Genomic DNA, 24,965 nt, shown 5'->3' with positions numbered 1-24,965 from the left:
TGCCCTTCACTGATGGCATATATAGGTGAGTGAAATATGTTGCGAAGGCCTCTGCTATTTCCTGCCTGTCTCTAAGTGGGGCCCACCCGTCTGGTGTAATTTCGAACACCCATCTGGCAGCTTTTTCACGTTTCTCTAACCACGCTAGCAGCACACTAGCCTTATCTCCCACTTCGTATAGTCAGTGTTGAGTGGCTTGATGTTGTGCTCTTGCTGCTTCTTCAGCAATATCTTTATATTCTTTCTGTTTAATCAGTAATCTGTGTTCAATGTCTGGGGAATTTGTCAATATTACCTCGGATTCGAATGTCCAAATCTCCTCTTCTATTGCTACCAGTTGTTTCTGTTTTTCTTTTTTATGACCGGCTAATGAAGAGATTCCCTGCCCCCTGATTACTGCAGTGTATGCTTCCCACATTATTTGGGCTGAGTCCATCGACCCCTCGTTTTCGTTGAAATAATTTCTGGTCGCTTCAGTTAAGCCTTCCCTTACAATCGGTATTTTCAAGTACCAAGGATTAAGTGGCATCCCTTATCCCCTGGGAGAAGGTGCACCACCATACAGTGCAATAAGTAGAGAGTGGTTCCAGATACCCCTCGGGAGGTGAGCCACCCCCGAACATCGAGAACTGGTCTGCCATTCCAAATATATAGTCTATACAGGACAGACTTCCATGAACCCCAGAGTGAAAAGTATACTTGCGGGCTGTGGGATTATACACCCTCCACACATCAACAAGGCCCATAGCCCTCAGAAATTCTTCGAGGGCCTTCCCGTGGACTTTCCCTTTGTTTTGCTGGCCATCGATCCCATTCTCCGCTAAGGGCCGCATTACAGTCGCCCCCTATAAGTAGTTCTCCCTCGTGTAGGTTGAGTATATGTGACCCAAGATCTGCAAAGGTGGGAGAATGCAGTCTTGGAGGTACATAGAGGGACATAATATTCAGTGGCCTGCCCTCCCAATATCCTGACAGGGTTACAAATCTTCCCAGTGGATCATGTTTAACAGTTTGTATTTTAAATCTAAATCTTCCAGGCAAGTTTTGTGTCACAAGAGAAAGTCTTCCACTAGAATGGCCTGTAGTCCAAAATATTGTAATGCACAGTAAGAGGTGTGTTAGAGCAACACAACATGTAATACTTGCACATATACACAATGGGGTTTCTCCTTTTGGGGAGTGTCTAAACCCCCGATGGCGCATTTGATGTTGTTACTGAGCGGTCTAAAATCTTTAATAACCTTGATTCCACAGGACAGTAAAGGTTAATTCAAAGAAAGATGTTTATTTTACCTTAGACCAACTGATTTTAAGGTCAGGTCACAGTTGCATTCTATTCCTTAGTCTGCCTAGCAAACAAACAAATTCCTTACAGAAAAGAAATACAAAATATCTTTTGCTAGCCTTCATGTCCAAGTTCTGGCAGACAACAAACCATCTTAGAGAAAGTCCTTGGATGTCATGCCTGGCATCTACATCGGGTAGTTTTTTGCTGCACCAACCCTTCAAACTTAACCCAAAGGAAGCCACTGTGTCTACCTAAACATGTTGCACAGCTTGGCATGCCTATTCACAGAGCTCTTGTTGTACAGATCTCTTATCCTAAAAGGTCTATTCCTCTATATACCCTTGTCCTGGGACCCTGAAGAAAATACAGGAGAAAGGTATGTAAATCTCCACTTCACTGCAGAAAAGACTCTAAATCCTACAGTATGCTAGCCTAAGTGAAACAATTGATCCCTGAGAAGGACCTTTGTGCTTCCACTCTAGCCTTTAAAGGAACAATCCATACAAAGGCAGAATCAAAATATTTGCTATGCAAACTCCATAAAGTCTGGCATTAGAGGTACCATATTTTGAGGCTCTATCATATGTTCCAGGACCTTAACTATAACCGATGCTCTGACATGTAACAGACATAGTTATATTTAACATTTCTGCTGACCTGCTGAGAATGTCATCAAATTATATGACATCACCTAAAGGTGAAGGTGCAGATGATCTGAGGTGTATATACAGCAAATAAGGGATTTCACTCATCTGAACCTGAATAAGAGAGAGTCAAGACCTGCCTGCTAAACAACCAATCCTGCAGGACGCTTGAAGCCATGTCTTGACGGCATACTTTGTGAGTCTTTTCTGAGGCTGCATTAGTCTATTGGAAAAACTTTGACTTTAGACAAGAAAGAGACCAAAGTCAACGTGATCAGACTGACTCTTGCATGGAAATGTCAAATAGGAGGAACTGTTGCAAACAAAGATTGCTCGTACTGGAATCGTTTTTTGAGTCTCTCTTGGCACACAGTATTTAAGGGCCAATTTAAGACATGTTGATCAGGAAACCAAACATGAGAAAAACATTGCCATCTCACGTAGACATAGCCAGGCATCTCACTGATCCCCAGCAACAATCCAACATAGTTTGTGAGGCATCCCACAGCTCCTAAGGAGGAGACTGAGAACTCTGTTTACTCACATAAGTGGAGAGGTGTGGCTCACTGGTTAGAGGAAGCAGACCCAGAAGCAGAGGACGGCCCGGGACCAGGGTTCAATCCCCGACGCGGCAGGGTCGTGGACCAGGGCCAGCGGACTCGATAATTCTCGCTTCGGTGCCTACTCTAACCAGGGATCACACTCGGCGACTCTGGGCATTAGCTTGCCTCATCTCCACAACGGCCCCCCACATTCGCCGGGGATGCCTGGTTTCACCTTGGAGATACCCAGGAGGGACCATCTCACAGGGATAGCCTGGACGGGTTCCCCAGCGGTCTACAGCGCCAGGACGCCTCAGGGCAGCAGTGCGCTTTACAAGACACATACATTTACATTTACATAATACTTTAGAGGCTTCAGTAGAGGGCCTAGCTGATTCCCTGTTGGAAGGAATATCTGCATAAGTAGATAAAAAGATGATGTTTACTTGTAGGAGCCTACTTTCTCTTTCATTTAATCTTCTGAAAAACAGCCCAATGCAGTGCTTGCAGTTGTCTGCATCATAAGTTATGCAAGTTAAATAATGTCCACCATTAATGTATAACTCTCTTTTCTTCCACACCGGGCACAAAAATTAGGGGTGCCATTTTAGCAACAGTACCTTTAATCTGGAGCCAAAGGAGAAAAGACGCCAGAGCTTCACAATTTAGGATTACTGTTTGACAGAAAATAAATGTAAGAACCTGCGTATGCCCCGAAGATTTTGCAAGGTAAAAGATTGTTTTGATTTTTTTAATGTATGCTCATTATAGATGTATTTTAAAGGGATTCCACTAGACCCTTGAGAATGCCTAACCTTTTATGAATTATATCAAACACTGCATTATGAAGAAAGTAGTTTCATTGGTACAGGCAATTAGTGTAATGTATACATTATTAAGAAAAACATACAAAGTTTGTGATACCATTAGATTTCATACCTGTTGCTCTTGTTCCTAGCATTCGACGATCATATATTCTCACCGAGCTATCCGAACAACCAACAGCAAGATAATAAGGTAATGGGGGACAGATTGCAATAGATGTAGCAGCTCGTCCACAGTTAATTAAAATATCCTGAAGAAAAAACAGGTCATTCAGAATGTATTATGGAAATACATTTTTATTAAACCTATTCTGTGCATGAATTACTATACGGGAACAGGCATTGTACAGTTTAATCCCTTCCCCAAAATATTGTCACCACACTAGTGTATGTTTTAGATTAAAACCACATCGCGGACTTTCAGCAATACATTTAAAGATGATTCAATCATTTTACAAGTTTCCAGCCCTTACTAATGAACCCTCCTGTAGGAATTCCGGAGCTCCTATGTTAAGCTGAAAGTGAATGGTAAAATACATTTTGTTTATCATTTGGACTGGATTGCGGTCTAGAAATGTTTAGATATTGACCATTATTTTACCCAAGTCAATGCATCTCTTCCTTTAGCAAGAAATGACGAAACCCAGACCTTTCTTTAATGTTTGTTTCTGGAGCTATATATGGTCCCCTGAAGTGATGAAACATTTATAGGTTTATATACTACTCAGCACACTAATTATGAGTGACTGTTTTTCCTCTTTGTAACAAAGACAAAAAGATTAAATAGCTCAACCAGGGCACGTCATGAGGTTTTTATTTCTTACTTGTGTGTGAATTAAGCTTTGCTTTCAATGTATCATTCTTTAAATAGAGGCATTTCCTTAATTTAGCAGTACTAACCTACTGTAAAATATTGCACAAATTGACTGAAGACTGACAGGGATTCATCTGTGGCAAAAAGCAACAGTACTTTACTGAAATTAAAAGTGGTTCAACAGAGCACTTACAGTACTTACGTTGTAGAATTTATAGCAACCACTTTTGGCTTCAAACTTCTCAATGTGCGGTGTTTATACACTGTGCAACAAAACATTTGCTTTACATTTTCCGGTAGACACATTGGAGATACTAATAATCCATCAGTAGGGTAGGGACCTTTTTTTTGGCATCATAACTATGATTTTTCAACAAACATCTGTTAGGAGTATCCAAAACAGTCTTTGTAGTTCAGGCCTTCCAGGGGGACTTAAAAGCACTTGACAGGGATAATCTTTAGTGGGAGAAGATTTCACAGTCTCTCCTTTCTTGTCCGTTTGTGTTGTTTTGGGGATCTAGGCGTCGTGCCTACCAGGTGTGTTCTCCATGTTTTGATCCCTGTATTGGACAGCTTTTTGGTAGTGTCTTCATAAGGGCTCAGCAGGGTTCCCTTAATAGCAAAACTAATTTTTGTAATATATTTTGAGTTAGGCCGAATGATTGAACCTCTAAGAGTACCTTCATTTGGGTAAATGGTACTCTCAAATATGCAGTTTATTTTCGGTAAACTACTACTGAATAGCAGCAGGATGGACCGCTTGATCTATCCGCAGGTCCATATCAAAAGTGGAAGCATTCCACTTATTCTTTTCATTTGAGGGCAATTACATTAATACTTTAAATCAAAAAAACTTTGTTTCCATGATAACATTTTGTGCAGACAATTACCCAGAAGATGGGTAAATTTGCAAGGAATTCCTTTTGCAACCAATTTAAGAACTCATTGATAGAAAGAGAGTTTAATCCATTATTGTAATAACAAACAGAAGCTTTGTCCCACTGGATTAGGAGAGGGATGCTTAAGTTATCCCATCCCTCCACTTAACTGGTAACCTTATGGTGGCTAGCAACCAGATGGCTTGCTCCATCACAGCACAAGCAGCTTCTCTGAAAGACTGACTGCGTGCGTTGCCTCTGAACAATACATTCAATTCTGGGGTTAAATAAATCATTTGGATGAGAATGCTGAGACAATATCTTCATATTCAAGTAGATATTGAGGTATGTAAGTTGGTAGATCTCCTTCGACACAAAACCAAAAGTACCAAATTACGTTACTTTATTTCCATTCTTCCCTCATCTATTCTCCATACTCCCACCAGCCACCACAACTCTCCCCTGACTAAAGGCAAGAATGTCATACTGAATTCAATGCTCACAGAAGACCACAGCCCCCTTTTTCTACTGAATATCAGGCAGGATTTATTCAAGATAACCTCAACCACACTTCTTCATCCATTACAGTGAACACACACATGCATAGTTCAGAAGAGGACTGCCTCCCTGAGTGACCTGATTTTGCTACTCAAAATAATGCTTCTCGGCAATAATAGACATATATATATATATATATATATATATATATATATATTCACTTAAAAAACCATAGGTTTCACACATGTTATAGTTAGCTGGACATTTCACTCGTAAAAAACCAATTAAATTCCCCCGTTATAGTTACTGCAGGCAACTATAAATCACGCGACGGCAATCCTCTGCTGATGACGTCAGATATTACATCACTGTATTTAGACACTTATTTACCCATGTCTTCTTCCATTAATCTTTAGCTATACATATATTACATAGTTATAGTTGCCTGCAGTAACTATAACGGGGGAATTTCATTGGTTTTTTACGAGTGAAATGTCCAGCTAACTATAACATGTGTGAAACCTATGGTTTTTTTAAGTGAATTTGCAAGGTTTTTTAAATGCTAATTCGTAACTATAACGTGTGTGAAACCTATGGTTTTTTCAGTGAATTTGTACGTTTTTTTAAATGCTAAGTTATGTATTTATTATTAATTTTTTCAGGTTTTTCACCGTGCGCGCACCGTGAAATTATTATTATTTTTTTTAAATAGCGAGGTGCGCGCACCCTGCGCGCACGGTGCCCTTTGCACACCGTGCACGCGCTGTGGGCACACGGTGCGCTTCGCGCACCTAGCACCCACGGTTCGCAGTGCGTGCCGTGCGTGCAGGGTGCGCGCACCTCGCGATTTAAAAAAATAATAATAATTTTCTCCCTTGGGGGTCCTTCTGTGACCCCCTGACCAAGGCTAGGGGGTCAGGAACTGTCCACTCTGCCCCCTTTTCACGTTCTCCACCTTTTTTTTCTCACCCCCTCAGACTGCGAGAGACAAAATGGCAGCCGACACTTCCTGGTTTCGAACGATTCGAATGTTTACCGACATCTAACAACCAATCAGAATTGCGCTCGCGCACGGCAGGGTGCGCGCACAGTGCGCGCACGGTGCGCATGTATAGATATTGATATGCTTTTAAATGCTATTTTCTCAGGAAATACTGAACAGATTTACACCAGACCTGCAAAAGGCACTTCCTTGACCTTATGGCTACCTCTCTGCCAAATTTCACGTAATTCTGTTCAGCCGTTCGGGCTGTAGCTGCGACTAAAGGTCCTATGGAAAAATGCATGGGGAAAACGTGTTTTGGGACCCCCCCCTTTTTCTCGGCCCCCGCTTGACGAATCACCCCGAGACTTTCAGGGTAGGAGCTGAGCGGAGCGCCCCATTAGTTTTGAAAATTTCGCGAGGATTCATCAACCGGCGCCAAAGTTATTCAAAATAGAATTTTGAGATTTCCTATGGAAACTAGGTTGTAACTATAAGTATCTACTGGCGACCGCCAGTAGATAATAAATATATATATATATATATATATATATATATATATATATATATATATATATATATATATATATATATATATGTATATATATATATATATATATATATATAGATAGATAGATAGATAGATATATATATATATATATATATAGAGAGAGAGAGAGAGAGAGAATGTGTGTTCATTTTCAAACAGTCAAGTCAATTAACCTGGCCTTTTTTCAATGACATCATCTTCAGAACCAGAACTCCATCTCAGAAGACAAATTAAAGAGAACACAATAGCCAAGCTCACCATATGCTATGGTTCAAGAAGTAAAAAAGAATACACATAAAATTCTTCGAAGCAGCCTTACTGCTCCTCTCAGCTGACCTGCTAGTGGCCTCTGTCTGCTGAAATAACAAACAGAAAAGCCTAATTCATTGGAATGCACAACTTTTCAAGTGACAATCGCCCTACAGCAGCAAGTCTGACACTCTGTTATTGCCTCATATCAATGTTCATTTTCTCTCTAGGGGTGGAAGGTGGAACAAAGCAGTGAAGATGTAAGGGCTTGGAGGTCTCCCATACAACCCTTGTAATCCTGCATTATGCTAGCACCAACCTGCATAAAATCAAATATAAGAACTGCTTTTCGACAATCAATCCTTAGCAAAATGTTGGGGAAAAGGGTGGAGCAATCTCCAAAAACTCCTGAAGAAAATCAAAGAAGATGTGCACAATTGGATGGATCAGTGACCAGCAATGGGGCACGAGGTTGCAGGTGTGTGTGATTTTCCTGAGACAGTAAAAGAGGTTGATCACCATGATCCATTGTAGCACTGCAGAGTAGTGTTCGTTCTAAGTAGCAGAGCTGCAACACTTGGCAGAGCCAACAGGTTGGATGACATACTTCTTCTAAGAATGGAAGTGCTCAGAGCAGAGGAAGATGAACTCTGATGAAAGAGCACAGCCAGGGATAGAAACGTGAAGCGGGCGAGTATACCTGGCAGTTAGCACAATTGGATTAACCCTTTCGCTGCCAGGCCTTTTCCCCCTCCTGTGCCAAGCCTTTTTTTGGCTATTTGGGGTAGTGCGCGCTTAGGCTAAAGGTACTCAGGGTTTGTGGATTCTCCTAGAGGGGTTACAGAAATGAGCCAAAATACAGCAAAATTTGTTTGTTTTTCGGAAAAATTGGAAAAACGGGCAGCAAATGAAAGCATCTGGGTTTTTCCCTGCAAATGTTATCAAAAAAGGGTTTGTGGGGTTGAAATCACCATTTTACCAGCTTTTCGGGGATACCAGACTTTTGTCAGAAACCCAACATTTTTTACACAGTTTTGGCATTTTTCTGGGACATAGCCTATTTTTGCTATTTTTTGTGCTTTTAATTAAGTTAATGGCAGAAATGGGTACAAAAGCAATAATGGATCCTGGAAAGCTATAAATTTTCAAAATGAAGACAAAATTCTGAATTCAGCAAGGGGTCATTTTTGTAGATCCATCAAGGTTTTCTTATAGAAACTAACAGTTAAATATAGGATAAATTTAAAATTAGTTGAAAAAAACAGCATTTTGTGTCAACGTTTTCACCTGTAACTTAGTTTAATTATGACAGCTCTTTGAAAGCAATATACCATTACATCCGCTGGACATTACTGGTTGTGGGGATATATAGGACTTGTAGGTTCACCAAGAACCCGACGAACCCAGAGCCAAAAACTGAGCAGCAACTTGCAATGTTTTTTTATTATGTACCAGGTATATAGTAATTATTCTGTAAAAATGTGTACATGGAAAAATCGGTATGAAAGACACCTATGTATTTCTGAAATGGGAACAAAATATAGAGTTTAGAAACAATAGATATTTGCACATTTCTGAAATTGGGAATACTCATACTAGCATGAGAATTATCAGTCATTTTTTAGAATGACTTCTTTTTTACACAATATCTTTCATTTGGAAGGCAGAAATGCATCGAAAGTCAATAGATAATAACAGTTCCTTTACAAATCTGAATTACCCCAAGTCTCCCGATAAAAATGGTACCTCACTTGTGTGGGTCGGCCTAGTGCCCGCGACAGGAAACGGCACAAAACGCAACGTGGTCACACCTCGATTTCGCAGTGAAAAATGACCCTTTTTTGGCAAAATGTCTAGCTGTAGTTTTTGAACCCTAGCTCTGCGGGCACCTTGGGAAACCTAGCAAACCTATACATTTTTTAAAACTAGACACCCAGGGGAATCCAGGATGGGGTGACTTGACTGCCTCCCACCAGGGTCTGTTACCCAGAATCCCTTGCAAACCTACAAAATTGTCAAAAAAAACACATTTTCCCCACATTTCTGTGGTGGAAAGTTCCGGAATCTGAGTGGATCCACACATTTCCACCCACCCCGCAATTCCCAAGGTCTTACGAGAAAAATGGTACCTCACTTGCGTGGGTAGGCCTAGTGTCTGCGTCAGGCAAGGGCCCAAAAGCAATTGAGGAGACATCAAAATTACCTATCACAAAACAACCTGGTTTTGCAAAGGGGGTCCCATGAGTTTTTGGCCCCGGGCTTGGCGGCTATCTAGGGAAACCTACCAAACCCACACATTTCTGAAAACTAGACACCCGGGGGATTCCAGGGAGGTATGGCTTGCGTGGATCCCCCAACGTTTCCTTACCCAGAATGCCCTGCAAACCTCAAATTTAGCTTAAAAAAATCACTTTTTTCACACATTTTTGTGTGGGAAAGTTGTGGCATCACCGGGCTGACACAAATTTCCTACCACCCAGCGTTCCCCCGGGTCTCCTGATAAAAACGGTGCCTCACTCGTGTGGGAGGCCCAAGTACCCGCGACAGGCAAGGGCCCAAAACGTAGTGAGGCGACATGAAAATTGCCTATCTCCAAACTACCTGGTTTTGCAAGGGGGGTCACTTGGGTTTTTGGCCCGGTGCTCGGCGGCCACCTAGGGAACCCTACCAAACCCACACATTTCTAAAAACTAGACACCCGGGGGATTCCAGGGAGGTATGGCTTGCGTGGATCCCCCAACGTTTCCTTACCCACAATGCCCTGCAAACCTCAAATTTAGCTGAAAAAAAAATCACATTTTTCACACATTTTTGTGTGGGAAAGTTGTGGCATCAGCAGGCTGACACAAATTTCCTACCACCCAGCGTTCCCCCGGGTCTCCCGATAAAAACGGTGCCTCACTTGTGTGGGAGGCCCAAGTACCCGCGACAGGCAAGGGCCCAAAACGTAGTGAGGCGACATGAAAATTGCCTATCTCCAAACGACCTGGTTTTGCAAGGGGGGTCACTTGGGTTTTTGGCCCGGTGCTCAGCGGCCACCTAGGGAAACCTACCAAACCCACACATTTCTGAAAACTAGACACCTGGGGGATTCCAGGGAGGTATGGCTTGCGTGGATCCCCCAACGTTTCCTTACCCAGAATGCCCTGCAAACCTCAAATTTAGCTGAAACAAAATCACCTTTTTCACACAGGGTACTTGGGCCTCCCACACAAGTGAGGCACCATTTTTACCGGGAGACCCAGGGGAACGCTGGGAGGTGGGAAATTTGAGTGAGCCCGGTGATGCCACAACTTTCCCACACAAAAATGTGTGAAAAAAGTGATTTTTTCAGCTAAAATTGAGGTTTGCAGGGGATTCTGGGTAAGGAAACGTTGGGGGATCCACGCAAGCCATACCTCCCTGGAAGCCCCCGGGTGTCTAGTTTTCAGAAATGTATGGGTTTGGTAGGTTTCCCTAGATGGCCACCGAGCACCGGGCCAAAAACCCAGGTGACCCCCGTTGCAAAACCAGGTGGTTTTGAGATAGGCAATTTTGATGTCACCTCACTACGTTTTGGGTCCTTGCCTGTCGCGGGTACTTGGGCCTCCCACACAAGTGAGGCACCATTTTTACCGGGAAACCCAGGGGAACGCTGGGAGGTGGGAAATTTGAGTGAGCCCGGTGATGCCACAACTTTCCCACACAAAAATGTGTGAAAAAAGTGATTTTTTCAGCTAAAATTGAGGTTTGCAGGGGATTCTGGCTAAGGAAACGTTGGGGGATCCACGCAAGGGGGACTTTGGCAGACAACCGGCAACCCCTTTGCAGCACCTACCTGGGCACATGAGCAGGCAGGCATCCTTGGCTCCATCGCGCTGTATCTCCCCCGCCGCCTACCGACATCAGAGGCCGCTGTAGGGGGAGACTACAGCTACCGGCATCCTCGTTGTACCGCCCACTTACGGCGGAAAGCGCGCCCAGAGGCGCTACTTCATCAGCGGCTCCCTCGGTGGAGCAGGGGGACTTTGGCAGACAACCGGCAACCTCTTTGCAGCACCTACCTGGGCACACGAGCAGGCAGGCATCCTTGGCTCCATCGCGCTGTATCTCCCCCGCCGCCTACCGACATCAGAGGCCGCTGTAGGGGGAGACTACAGCTACCGGCATCCTCGTTGTACCGCCCACTTCCAGCGGAAAGCGCGCCCGGAGGCGCTACTTCATCAGCGGCTCCCTCGGTGGAGCGAGGGGACTTTGGCAGACAACCGGCAACCTCTTTGCAGCACCTACCTGGGCACACGAGCAGGCAGGCATCCTTGGCTCCATCGCGCTGTATCTCCCACGCCGCCTACCGACATCAGAGGCCGCTGTAGGGGGAGACTACAGCTACCGGCATCCTCGTTGTACCGCCCACTTCCGGCGGAAAGCGCGCCCGGAGGCGCTACTTCATCAGCGGCTCCCTCCACGTCGCGGGACGCGCGCGGGCGACGCCGGGCTGAGCCCGGGCAGAGGGCGGGCCGTCTGTGGCCGTCCGGGGCAGGAGGAGGCAGGGCAGGGTCACCCCCTTTATTCATGATACGGACTCTGTAATAAGGTACTGTGATATTTGTAAACGTTGGGACATTTGGCATCCTGCTGCACGTTGTGGACTGTATTTTGCCGTACAGCATTTATTAGGTACGTGCCACTTGCATACTACACACTGCGCTTCCGTGGCGTGTAGTTGAGCCTCTGCACTTTGTGGTCCCATTTAAGGGTCTTACCCGTGTTATTGAATTGTTCTTATTTTATGTCTAATGTTTATTGTTGGTATCATTTCATAGTAAGTGCTATTTTAATCGGTTTTTCTTTGTTTGCTATTTTTATTTTTAATCCTAAGGCAACATGTCTAAGCCAAATGGGACTTCTCGCCCTATAGTCTCTACACTTGATAATTATTTAGTCAAAGTTGTAGATAAAATAAATAAGGAACGTAGACTATCCCTAGGTCTGACCAGCAATAGCGGCCTAGAGTTAATAAGCCTACAAGTCCCTGTTGAGATCCACTCCACTGATGATAGCCAAGTTTTGGCTCTTACAGACTCCCCAGTGAGGGAGGGTACATGTGTAATTGAGCCAACACAGGTTCCATTGTTTGATAACGACCCCCCCCAGGGTATCTGATATTAGTAGGTCCCCTAATGATACTGTTGTTTTGACCCCTGTGGTCCCTAAAATTCACAGAGTGTTAAGATCAGGGTCACATTTAAATAGACCTGCTCTGCCCAAGAAAGGGGGCCGTAAAAGTAAAAAGAACATTGTCTCTGCTTCTAACGCGGGCTCTTTCGAGCATATCTGTTCAAATAATGATGTTAATTTTACCCACATGACACTGGCCCCAGATCAGCTTGAGTTGCTAGTTGGCATGATTGATAGCAAATTAGATAAAATTATCTTACCACTCTTAGATAAACTCGAGGCTGTATCTAGGGAAGTGAACAGATTGGGCGAATTGGTGCAATCTGGATTTAATTCCATCAATAGCCCTCAACCGCCCGCTGTGGTAATTGGGACTGCGGGTTTGACTGATAAAAGTGTGCATCCCTCTAAAGATCCATCCAGTACCAGTCAGATAGGTGCGGGCATGATTACCCCCTCACAGCCAATGAGTAGGAGCATTCCTGCCACTGAACGGCAGGGCTTTGTTGGTAATTTAACACGACCTATTTCTGGGGACGTATCTAGTGTTATTCCAGCCACGCTTTCTTGCCCTAATGGTACCCCCCTTAACGCTGTTACCTATGCCCTGGGGAATGCGACTAGGACTCCTGGTAGGGGGAAGTTCAATAATCATGGCCTCTCCCAACCAAATCTGCCGCCTGATTGCGCACCTTATGTGCCACCTATCAGAGAGGACGGGCCTTATCGCTCCGTGGAATCACATGATTCCCTCAAAAATAAAACCGTGGCATGGCTTAACCGTGAGTGTGGCTTTTCCGTGGCTATGGCAGATCAGATTCTGGCTACTACCAGAACCAATTGGATCGGAATGTCCCCTAAAAATATTCCTGGGGATTGTGTTATCATTAATTTCAGTACCCCCCACCTTGCTACAACAGCTTTGATTCGAGCCACGGCCCGCCCCAGCATTGACCAGGGGATTTCACTCCGCCCTCTTGGCTTTTTCTATAGTCAGCATTTAGAGCACTTTTCAGTGCACCATGGGGGAAGGAGATCGAGGAGAGAAGGGGTGTTTAGCTTGGTAAACAGCTCCCAGGTTGAAACTGCTAACCGTTTTCAATGCCTGAGCGGGTTGGACCAAAATGACTGACTTGAGGTGGGTGTTGTCTCAGGGTTAATCGAAGAACCTTTATCAACGGACAAGACGGGTGACCTTGTAGTCTGTTCAGAATCTTGAATAGTGGTGGGTATGGAAACCCCGGGGAACCAAGCTCTGTTGGGTTCGACCCAAAACGTATGTTGGTCAGGGTTGGAGGAGGAAATTCCTGGGTCAATCGTAGTCTGTATGCCTTTGGGTAAGGAGGGAGATCCAGTATGTTCTCCTGTGTTAGACAAGGAGACCCCCAACATGGCCACCTTTCAACAGGGCAGTAACTGTCTTAATCTGGGGTCAGGAATCCATGGTTTTTCTGGCTGTTATATTGCCAGTTGGAATATCGCTGGAATTAGATCGAAATCAGATAGTCTGGGGTGGTCAGAATTTTTAGATCTTTTTGATATAATCTGTCTACAGGAAACCTGGTGCACGGATTTTAAAGGCTATAGTGGTTTCAATTCATATCAGCTACCCGCTACTGGTTCGGTATCGGGAAGAGCAAAGGGGGGGCCTACTTGTTTTGATCTCAGTTAAAGCCCCTTTGTCGGTTATAAAATACGTTCAAGTTGGGGCCCACTCTCAGATTTTATGGCTGTATATAAAAGGAGGTAGGAACATTCTTTTAATTAATTTTTATAATAATCTTTTTAATGATTCTAGGGATCAGGCAGTTAAAGATCTTTCACAGGCACTGGGTGATTTTTTCAAGGACTCAAATGTACTCTTTGACCCGTTTTTGGCAGGGGATTTCAATATTACCACCTGTCCCTTTTCAGAGGTTAACGTCTGCGGGCTGGTGGATGGTCATAGGGATGGGATTCTTCACTTCCAACACAATTATTATGGAGATGCCCTGAATAACCTCCTTGCCTCATATAACATGTATATCATGGCCAATGAGAAAAATGCAAAGGGGGAGATTTGTCCTACCTTTATAGGCCGGAGATCGAATTCAGTAATTGATTTTATTTGTATTTCCGCGGGTCTTGAGGCCTGGACCACGGCTCCTAAAGTAATAGACATTCAACTCAGTGAGCATAACTGCCTGGTAGTAAAGGCTATGTTATGGGAAAATGATGGTGCTCGTAGTACGGGCCGCACTGTTAATAGTATTGTGGCCGAGCGTCCTAATGGCACAAGACTCAGATGGAAGGGGGATAAGGCTGATATTACGTCTGAGTTTATTATATCTAGTTGCCTAGTAGATATCATCGCGATCCTAGAAGATAATAGAGGTACTATCGGCTCTATTGAGCATTTTATCAGTATCAATGCGGCCATCAGCTCTAAGCTTACAAGTACATGTAAACTAAAGGAAGATCGACCGCGGGGCTGGTTCGACTCAACCTGCACTTCGGCTTTGAGGGAGCTGAAATCTGCTCTATCAGTAATACCTAGAGACAAGGGTCTGGTCGTAGATTTAAGAGCCAGATACAAAGAAACCCTTAAACGTAGGAAATTGGAACTCCGGCAGGAGGCATGGGACAATTTGACTAAGGCAGCTGAATTGAACAATTGCCCCCTGTTCTGGAAAACTGTCAATTCCCCATTTCTCAAAGATGACAAAATTCCAGAATTAACTTCCAACGTTATGCAGGTAGAGTGGGTCTCGCATTTTTCAAATTTTTTTCAGTCAGATAGTGCATCCGGTGTTTCAGGGGATAGATGGCCGCATATCCCATTACATTTTACCGTATTGGAGGTTTTAGAAAGTATACGGGACAGTAAAGGGGGTAAAGCACAGGGCCCAGATGGGGTACCAATTGACGTGTACAAACTGGTCCCAGAAATATGGGGGCCCCTGCTTACCAATATTTTTAATGTAGCCGTCAGTAATGAGATGCCCCCGACTTGGGAAGAATCCATCTTCATCCCAATTTTTAAGAAAGGCAATCGTGGGGAAGCCAAGAACTATCGACCGATTTCCCTGCTGGATTCTTCTGTAAAAGTTATGAGCCGTGTGCTCCTAGTGAGATTGGAGGAATGGGCGGCGGAAAACGGTATTTTAGCTGAGAGCCAGTTTGGTTTTAGGAAGGGCCGTGGTACGATTGAGCAGTGTTTAAATTTAGAACTGCTCGTCGGTGAATATACTCTGGCTAAGACTGGCACTACTTACCTCTGCTTTGCGGATCTAAGTAGTGCTTTTGATTTGGTGGATCACGGTATTCTCTGGGCAAAGTTGTTAGAAATGGGGGCCCCGGAGGGTACCGTCTTCTTTTTAGCACGCCTCTATACCAAACTGAGAGCATGTGTCCGTTATGGGCCGCAAGGTGAATGTACACCCATGTTTAAAATAGGGCGGGGAATACGCCAGGGATGTGTGCTAGCCCCATTGCTTTTTTCACTTTTTATCAATGAGATTGACTCCTTTCTTAAATCTCTGGCTGTGGATGCCCCCAAAATTAAAAATGAATATGTCCCTGTGCTACTTTACGCGGATGACGCGGTTTTAATTTCACGTACACCATATGGTCTTCAACAGCTGCTGGATGGTTTTATGCAATTTATCCAAAGCAGAAAGTTAGTTTTAAACAAATCTAAAACCTTTGTTATGGAATATGGTCGCAGGCACGGTAAGAAACAGCCCTCCTTTTTTATAGAGGGTCAAAAGGTTCAGGCTGTTGATAACTTTTCATATTTGGGGGTTACCTTTTCAAACAAAAATACCTGGGCATATGAACATAAGAATGTACGGTCTAAAATGGCCAGGAGCGCTTACGGTATTTTTTACAATGGCTACTAAATTGGGAGATAGGCGGGTAAACGACATGCTGAAAATTTTTCAATCACGGTGTGTTTCAATTGCCTTGTACGGAGCCGGCATATGGGGCTACGCCCCGGCAGGATCCCTTCAGGTCGAAGAGAATGAATTTCTGAAAAAACTCTAGTGCCTGCCAAGCTCTGTCTCTAATGCCATAGTGCATAACAAATTGGGCATTTACCACCTTTCTGATTTGATCCTCCTTAGACCATTGACCCTATGGCGCTCCATTTGGACCAAAGAAGAGACCTCTTTGTGTAGAGCTATCATTTCTGACTGTCTTACTTTGGACTATTATACAAGGATCCCATGGTTAAAGTATGTTATTGACAACTTTCGGGAGATCTTTAACATAAATTTCATTGTGGATCATCATGGGGCAGATGTATTGTCCAAATCTGACCTTAAACAGTGTCTCTTACACCAGCTTTCCATTAAGAGACACCAAAATAGCTCTAATCTTTCATCTTATGTTTCTTACCACGATTTAAATGAACTTGTGGGTTTTCAACCATATTTATCTCAAGTAACCTGGGAGGCACATCGGTTTGTGTTGACCAGACTTAGAATGGGAATAGTCCACAACCTTGTTGCCTTCCCCTTTTTGAACCTACGTCCAGTTGGTCCATGTCCATGTGATAACTCTACTCCCCAAAGCACCGTGCACTTTCTTCTGCTTTGCCAGCTGTACAAACATTTCCGGACAGCCTATCTGAAACCCTTGTTTGTAAAATTTGGGGTCAGATCACTACGCGACTGTATGTGTTTACTTTTTAATTTACATCACCCCGATGTGTGTTTTTACACGGCTACTTTCCTTCTTAAATCTATTAATGCTAGGAAAAGTATGCTATTTTAACAATTCCAAGCTAATGAATTTTCCGCCTCTGAATGTTTTTATATTGTTGTTTATTAATGTGGTGCTTTTATGAACTTGTTTTATGTTCGAATAAAGCCTTATGAAATGAATGTATGAAAAAAGTGATTTTTTTCAGCTAAAATTGAGGTTTGCAGGGGATTCTGGGTAAGGAAACGTTGGGGGATCCACACAAGCCATACCTCCCTGGAAGCCCCCGGGTGTCTAGTTTTCAGAAATGTATGGGTTTGGTAGGTTTCCCTAGATGGCCGCCGAGCACCGGACCAAAAACCCAGGTGACCCCCCTTGCAAAACCAGGTGGTTTTGAGATAGGCAATTTTGATGTCGCATCACTACGTTTTGGGCCCTTGCCTGTCGCGGGTACTTGGGCCTCCCACACAAGTGAGGCCCCATTTTTACCGGGAGACCCAGGGGAACGCTGGGAGGTGGGAAACTTGAGTGAGCCCGGTGATGCCACAACTTTCCCACACAAAAATGTGTGAAAAAAGTGATTTTTTCAGCTAAAATTGAGGTTTGCAGGGGATTCTGGGTAAGGAAACGTTGGGGAATCCACGCAAGCCATACCTCCCTGGAAGCCCCCGGGAGTCTAGTTTTCAGAAATGTATGGGTTTGGTAGGTTTCCCTAGATGGCCGCCGAGCACCGGGCCAAAAACCCAGGTGACCCCCCTTGCAAAACCAGGTGGTTTTGAGATAGGCAATTTTGATGTCGCATCACTACGTTTTGGGCCCTTGCCTGTCGCGGGTACTTGGGCCTCCCACACAAGTGAGGCCCCATTTTTACCGGGAGACCCAGGGGAACGCTGGGAGGTGGGAAACTTGAGTGAGCCCGGTGATGCCACAACTTTCCCACACAAAAATGTGTGAAAAAAGTGATTTTTTCAGCTAAAATTGAGGTTTGCAGGGGATTCTGGGTAAGGAAACGTTGGGGAATCCACGCAAGCCATACCTCCCTGGAAGCCCCCGGGAGTCTAGTTTTCAGAAATGTATGGGTTTGGTAGGTTTCCCTAGATGGCTGCCGAGCACCGGGCCAAAAACCCAGGTGACCCCCCTTGCAAAACCAGGTGGTTTTGAGATAGGCAATTTTTATGTCACCTCACTACGTTTTGGGCCCTTGTCTGTCGCAGGTACTTGGGCCTCCCACACAAGTGAGGCACCATTTTTACCGGGAGACCCAGGGGAACGCTGGGAGGTGGGAAATTTGAGATGGACTTCAGTATGGATTGTGGTGGACAGGCCTTCACGGTTAACCCACAATTGACACCACTAGGGTACACCTGCTTGTGCTAAGACATCAAGCCTTCTAAGGTCTAGTGGGGCCTTCTACGGTCTAGCATGGGAATGTGCTCCCTCAGTACAGTGGTGTGGTGGACTGGTCATGAATGCGGAACCCGGTTCCCCAGTTCCAAATTCCACAGCTCTGGCCATAGTGCCACATCCCCACTGAACACCATACTTGCCCACTGAAACTCGCACTGCCTTCAGCTGTAACCTAATAGTGCCCGCTATAAACACTTGGATGTGGCTCAATTCAAATTATGCACTTGATAAGAGTAATATGCTGCCTAAAAAAAAAAAAAAAGCAACCACTCATAGGGAATGCAAAGCATGTGAAATGTAAGCATAAACAACATGGTTACCTAAACGATCTCTCACTAACTATTCAGAAATCAGTGAGTGGTTTCACCTGAAAAGTTATGGACATGACTAGAGGGCCCTGAAGGGAACCGTTTCACTGTCCATTGCTTATATCCTTACAAAACGTAAGCAGTATGGTATAAAAAGACCACATCCATAAACACAGAGCCATGGTACACATCGTGTTTTCCAATCCACCCATCAACCAGGTATTGCAGTACCTCCAGGAATGGTACACTCTCCCAACCTGGAAACAACAATGCTCTTCAAAGAAAGACGAGAAAATGAAAGTAGCACTTCACTGGCAAACTCTGTAAAGTGATGCTGGTGTATTTGGATGTAAAAAAAAACAAGCTGGCCACTTTGCAACCCCTCTGTCTTGCTATTAGTTAGGTATCATATAAGAAATTCTATTTCTCTACATGCTGCTGCACTTTGGATTTGAAAAACTAAACAGAAGGGCATTTCTAGGATCCATTTCACAGGGAAGCAACTAGAAAGACGAGCGTTTTTCAAATTTGGATCCATTTCACAGGGAAGCAACAACAGGCACACACGAACGAAGCCGAGCCTCGTGGCATGCCTGGGCATACCAAAGTTCCCCCACCCTAACCCAAACCCACCGATGCAAAAATCATGCTGCACTTTGGACTTGAAAAATTTCAAAGAAGGGCATTTCTCGGCATTTTTGGATCCATTTCACAGGGAAGCAACTAGAAAGACGAGCGTTTTTCAAATTTGGATCCATTTCACAGGGAAGCAACAACAGGCACACACGAACGAAGCCGAGCCTCGTGGCATGCCAAAGTGCCCCCACCCTAACCCAAACCCACCGAGGCAAAAATCATGCTGCTGCACTTTGAATTCGATAAATTACAAAGAAGGGCATTTCTCGGCATTTTTAGATCCATTTCACACGGAAGCAACTTGAAAGACGAGCGTTTTTCAACTTGGGAAACAATTTAGAGGGAAGCAACAACAGGCCCACACGAACGAAGCCGAGCCTCGTGGCATGCCTTACAAGACCAAAGTCCCCCCACCCTAACCCAAACCCACCGATGCAAAAAAAAACCCTCCCCAGCCCCAAAACTCACCTTTACTCTCCGTGGCGCAGGAAGCAAATGGCTTCCTGCGCCTCGGAGAGCAAAGGGAAACCTCCAATGACGTCAGCGCGGCTCGCGCGCTGACATCATTGATGACGCGGGGGGAGGCAGGGGAAGGTCTTTCCCTGCCTTCCCACTAAAAAAAAAAAAGATCGACCACTCACGGGGGGAGCGCCAGCGCTTCCCCCGTGGGTGGGTGTCATGACGAGATGGTCTCGTCATGGGCACAGCGCGACTGTGCTCCATGACGAGACCATCTCGTCATGGGCACAGAAAGGGTTAAGATTACTAGATGCCGTGAAGGCAAAGTAACATGATCATTTAGACACTGGAGACACAGTAGAGGGATACCTAGTGCCTGCCCCTGTACAATACAATAACTGAAGTGTGTCACCAATGCTTTCGAAAAGTCTGATCCTCTGACCACAGACTTTCAGGCGTGCCATTCATCTAAATCAGGCGGAATAGGATTATCAAACACGTTGAGAAGGGGAAGTGGGAAGTGGGAGAAATAAAGTAAAGGCACAGATCAGTTCATATGTAACCATGCAAGGAGAATATTATCCAGGTTGGTTAATACTTTTGAGGTTGTAAACTCAGTAGTTTTAACCAATAAAATTGGGAGAAAGTCTAGGCAGCGGAAGGAGTTCTGGTTGTAGATTAGAAGTCCATAATAATTCATGATAAGAAAAGAACTGAACAATACAAATAAATATGAGCAGCAGCATGGATAATAATGGCCACAGGAATTAAAATGTCAAATAAACACAGGAAACGTAAGAGGTAGAACAGACTTATAACACATGTCCTGGAACAACACTGGCTTGGGGAATAAGATTAGGGAGAGCATGGCGTGGAACACCTAAACTTCAAGTTCTTCTGTTTGGCAAATAACACACACTATTATGGTATATCTAAGCAAAACATTATGAATGTTATAGACTTCCGATTGTGAGTGAAGAATTCAAAGATGTAATGAATTCCCGGCTGGAGAGGTTCACCGATGCAGGTAGGAACATAGGGACCCAATGAAATTGCATACTTTCACGAGCTCACTGGGACTAAAAATCATATGGATCAGGAATGGCTGGGGGCATACTCCTTTTACTCTGTGCCCACACTTCATTCTCAAGAATGGTTTAAATAATCCTTGCTTACTCTTCACACACAAGGTGATTCTGGCAAAACATTTCTCACAAGGAATATCAAATAACTTTCTATTGCTAGCAACATTTAAGATGCCTGAAAAAATGAACACATAGTATAAGGAAAAAATGTGGACTACATACTTACGTTTAAAAAAAATATATATTAAGGGCGTGATGATAGAGAACTGGCTCAGGATAAAAATAAACTATTGATAAGGGAGAAGAGCATTTTCACTCTTGGCGATGTAAAGGAGGGGAAGAAAACAGACAACTCAGAGCAGTAGAACAGTGGTTCCCAAACTTCTGGTTCCCAAACTTCTGACTCCTGAGGACCCCCATTGAGTCACCACTGGAAGCCGGGGACCCAAGCAATTTGTAGGATTTCAATTTCAAACATTAAAACAGAAATTCGAAAAAAAATAAACACACGTGTGCACACAAAACAAATACTCGAATTACTAAGGATTTTAGGGGCATATTTACAAGTTCCTATTGCCATGGGAACGTCACTTTTTGCGATATACCTGTGACAATAGGGGCTTTGCCTTATTTACAAGGCAGCGTTAAGCCACTTATTGTGGCTTAACACTGCCTTGTAAATAAGGCCCCCTTTCACGCAATGCTTAGCGTAAAAAAGGTGGGCAGTGGGAGTTGCAGTGGGCATTTCACTCCAACATCCATTGATTTTGACGCTGCCCTCTATTTAAAAGGTCAGCTTAAATAGGAGACAGCACCAAAATTAAGACCATGAAAAACCTGGTCTTAACTTGGCGAAATGCCTTATTTCTCCTCGTTTTTGCTTTTTCCAACGGAAAAAGCAAAACACCTTTGATTGTTTATGTTCAGAAAGGTGGCCCATCCCTGCACATAAACAATCTTTAATAAAAAATGACGTTTTGTAACTTCCATGTGTGCTGCATAAGTGACAAAACGGCATTACAAAATTGTTCATGTGCAGGAAGTGGGAACATAGCAGCATCAGGATAATTATAGACTGGGAATAAACATAAGTTGCTAACTTTTACCATTCAGTTTGCAAGCAGCTCTTTGATGACAGTTTATAGGACACTGCTAGATTACGATTGTCCCTTATGAATTGCACAGTGAGAAAAGAATCTCTGTGACAAAATCAGTAACCCACTAACCTATGAATATAAAATACTGTTTTTTAAAATGCATTGTACACGTTCTTAGCAGTAGGCATATTAACCCTCTGTGTCACATTAGATAAGTCAAAGCTGCCACTGGACAAAATTCTCATCTCTCACCAGCAGGTACATTAATCAATGCCATTTTCTTGACACTTTTATAGTTGCTGGAAAACTGCTAATTTTACAAGGAACTTTGCAGTGCTCTTAAAACTGCTGCCTGCGGACCCCCTGGGAATGTGCCACGGACCCCTGGGGGTCCTCGGACCCCAGTTTGGGAAACACTGCTTAGAAGATATGGGTTTAACTGGAAGCACAAAATATTACCAATTGTAGGAAAGATACACAGAGTAAGATAAACTGAAGGAAAAGTTATGTAGATGATGCAAGATGTTATGCCCGGTGTGCATAGGATAAAGGGACTATATTCAGGGACATCATGGAAAGAGTCCATTGTGGCAATGACTGGTGGTCAAAAGCAGTCAGGAAATAACCGGTGATACAGACTTTGCAGAAACGTTTTCAGAATAATTTCAGGAGTGGTGTAGAGAAAGGGGAAGAAGGCTTGAAGCAATTTGAAAATATTCTCCTGTGGGTATGTGTTTTTTGTTTTATTACAAAGAGAAAAGTGAGCTGCCTGCACATTGAGCCAGAAGCAAACTTTTATGTCCCTAAAAATCGAATAGATTCCTAATGGGACATGAGAATAGGATTAGAGAGGTATTCATATCAACTTATTAGCGAGAGTTTAACAAAATAGGTACCTATCCAAAAGCTTGTATTCAGGAAACCGCTGTGGACATACCCATAACTCATACAGGCTAATTGCATTATTAATTATAAAACCATGGCCAGAATATCAATAAAATTGCTTATTGGAGTGATTTCCACATTTATATACACTGATGATTTCACACAATGTAAACTAGGGGAAAATCTGTCCATCAAATGCACAGAAAGTGGGACTTTAAACAAAAGGCTCAGAACAAGACTGAAATACGACTACGGTTTCCCCAATGGGTCAACTTTCTTTACATAGGAGGAGAAATGCTAGTACAAGTCAATAGGAAATGTTGTAAATTACACTGGGACGAGTGTCCTTACACTTCAATCCTCTTGCCCTCCTTTCACAGGATACTGTGGCTGAGTGGAATACAAACAAAACAATTTTGAAATGTTTCAGAGGAAAAAGGAGAAGGGAGTACAGGATATCACATTCTGAAAACCTGCTTAAAATACCCATGCTCTCAAGCCAAAGCTGGTGAATATGTTTGGGAAATTCTGGAGACATTCAGGGTAAATCAGTGACTTACCCTGTAACTGAGGGGGAATACATGTTGCTTACAGATCACCTGCTTTAATCTGATGTGAATGCCTACCATGCCTTTGGCTCCAATATTTGGTAAAAACTCCCATAATCTACATTAGATGTGACGGGCACGTACAAAATAATCACACTACTCAGATTACTGTAGGTGTTCAAAATTGCCCCAGTCAGATCATACAAACTATTTTCCAAGAGGATGAAAACAGAGGTCCAGAGACAGCTGTGGCAGGATAGAACTCCAAGAATTGCAAACATAACGCTATAACAATACAAATAGGATAAAGTTTAGAACTTGCAGATATCTGTAAGCATCGCTGGGCCTCAAAACTCACAGTGATTAATGACTGTTATTTGCAAAGATGACGCAGTGACTGGCTCAGAGCAGGACTACATTGGTGGTAACTACAGAACCATCTGATCTATGATGGAACAACTAGAGAACACACCAAATACTAACAGGGGAGTGATATGTGTGATGAAAGTCTTGGAAAGAGTTACTACAATATTGGATGGAATTCTAAAACCACACTACAAACGCCTGCGATGAAGAGGACTACCAGAGTTTGGTGGAATGGAGGAAGTGCATCCTGAAATAAAGTGAATTATGAAAGTTGCAACTTTGATAAATGGAGCAGACCTCAAAATTTCTCATCACCAGAATGTCGCTAAAAGCTGAAGACCAGTTTCTGTACATGACGGTAAGATACGTGGAGCAGCATGGAGAAACTCCCACTTCCAGAATGATAAACCCTGCGGGCCAACATACTCCAGACCTCAATACCAGTTAAGTCAATCACTATTTTATACAGATTCATTCTAGCACCTCTAAGCAAACTCTAGCAGAACTAAAGGGGTACCTGGGGAAAGAAGGCTGAAAGAAGAATGGAAACAAACTCTTTTATATTTTCCAGAGAAGTCACCATTAATTCTTTATGTGAATTGATTCAATGGAAATACCCTGCTCAAAAGTGATTTTATGTATTTATTACACTAAAAACAAACTGCATGCAACTGGAAGGTGTGAGGCAGACAGAAATCTTCATACTAAGACAATATATGTATATCCCTTCATTCATGCGGAGTGCAAATATTGACTGTGGTCTCAAAAGGAATAGGGAAAGAAACAGTCTCTCTTCGAAAAAGTATTCTGCTGTGCAGAAGGAAAATCACATTGTTACAAAAGCCTTGCTATTGGTAATGACCGTGGCTAAAAGGGATATTGCCAGGCAATAGACTGACCATACTACTCCTATGTAAAGACAACAGCGCTCAGGTGTGGATGTGGCTTGGAATTTGAAAGTGTGATATTTAAGAATGGGGGAAGCCCTCAAAAGTGTGGAAATGTATAGGAAAAGTGAGACGTGATTATTAGGAAATAACTACAGATTAGGAGTACCAAGTG

At 43.6% G+C, this 24,965-nt stretch overlaps 1 protein-coding gene across 4 annotated transcripts in view; it reads right to left on the bottom strand.

The window, feature by feature from the left end:
• The window catches only part of DCAF6 (DDB1 and CUL4 associated factor 6), a 525,140-nt gene that overhangs the window by 341,739 nt on the left and 158,436 nt on the right, over positions 1-24,965 (bottom strand). For all 4 annotated transcript variants that reach the window (XM_085622996.1, XM_085622997.1, XM_085622998.1 and 1 more), the window contains exon 6: positions 3,414-3,549. In XM_085622996.1, the coding sequence (XP_085479122.1) occupies positions 3,414-3,549 (136 nt within the window). The remainder of the gene's footprint in view (positions 1-3,413; positions 3,550-24,965) is intronic.

The sequence above is a fragment of the Triturus cristatus genome, chromosome 8 (genome assembly GCF_964204655.1).
Source record: "Triturus cristatus chromosome 8, aTriCri1.1, whole genome shotgun sequence".
In the NCBI taxonomy this organism is placed as follows: domain Eukaryota; kingdom Metazoa; phylum Chordata; class Amphibia; order Caudata; family Salamandridae; genus Triturus; species Triturus cristatus.
The sequence above is the reverse complement of the archived record's forward strand: the minus strand, read 5'-3'. Positions and strand labels throughout refer to the sequence as shown.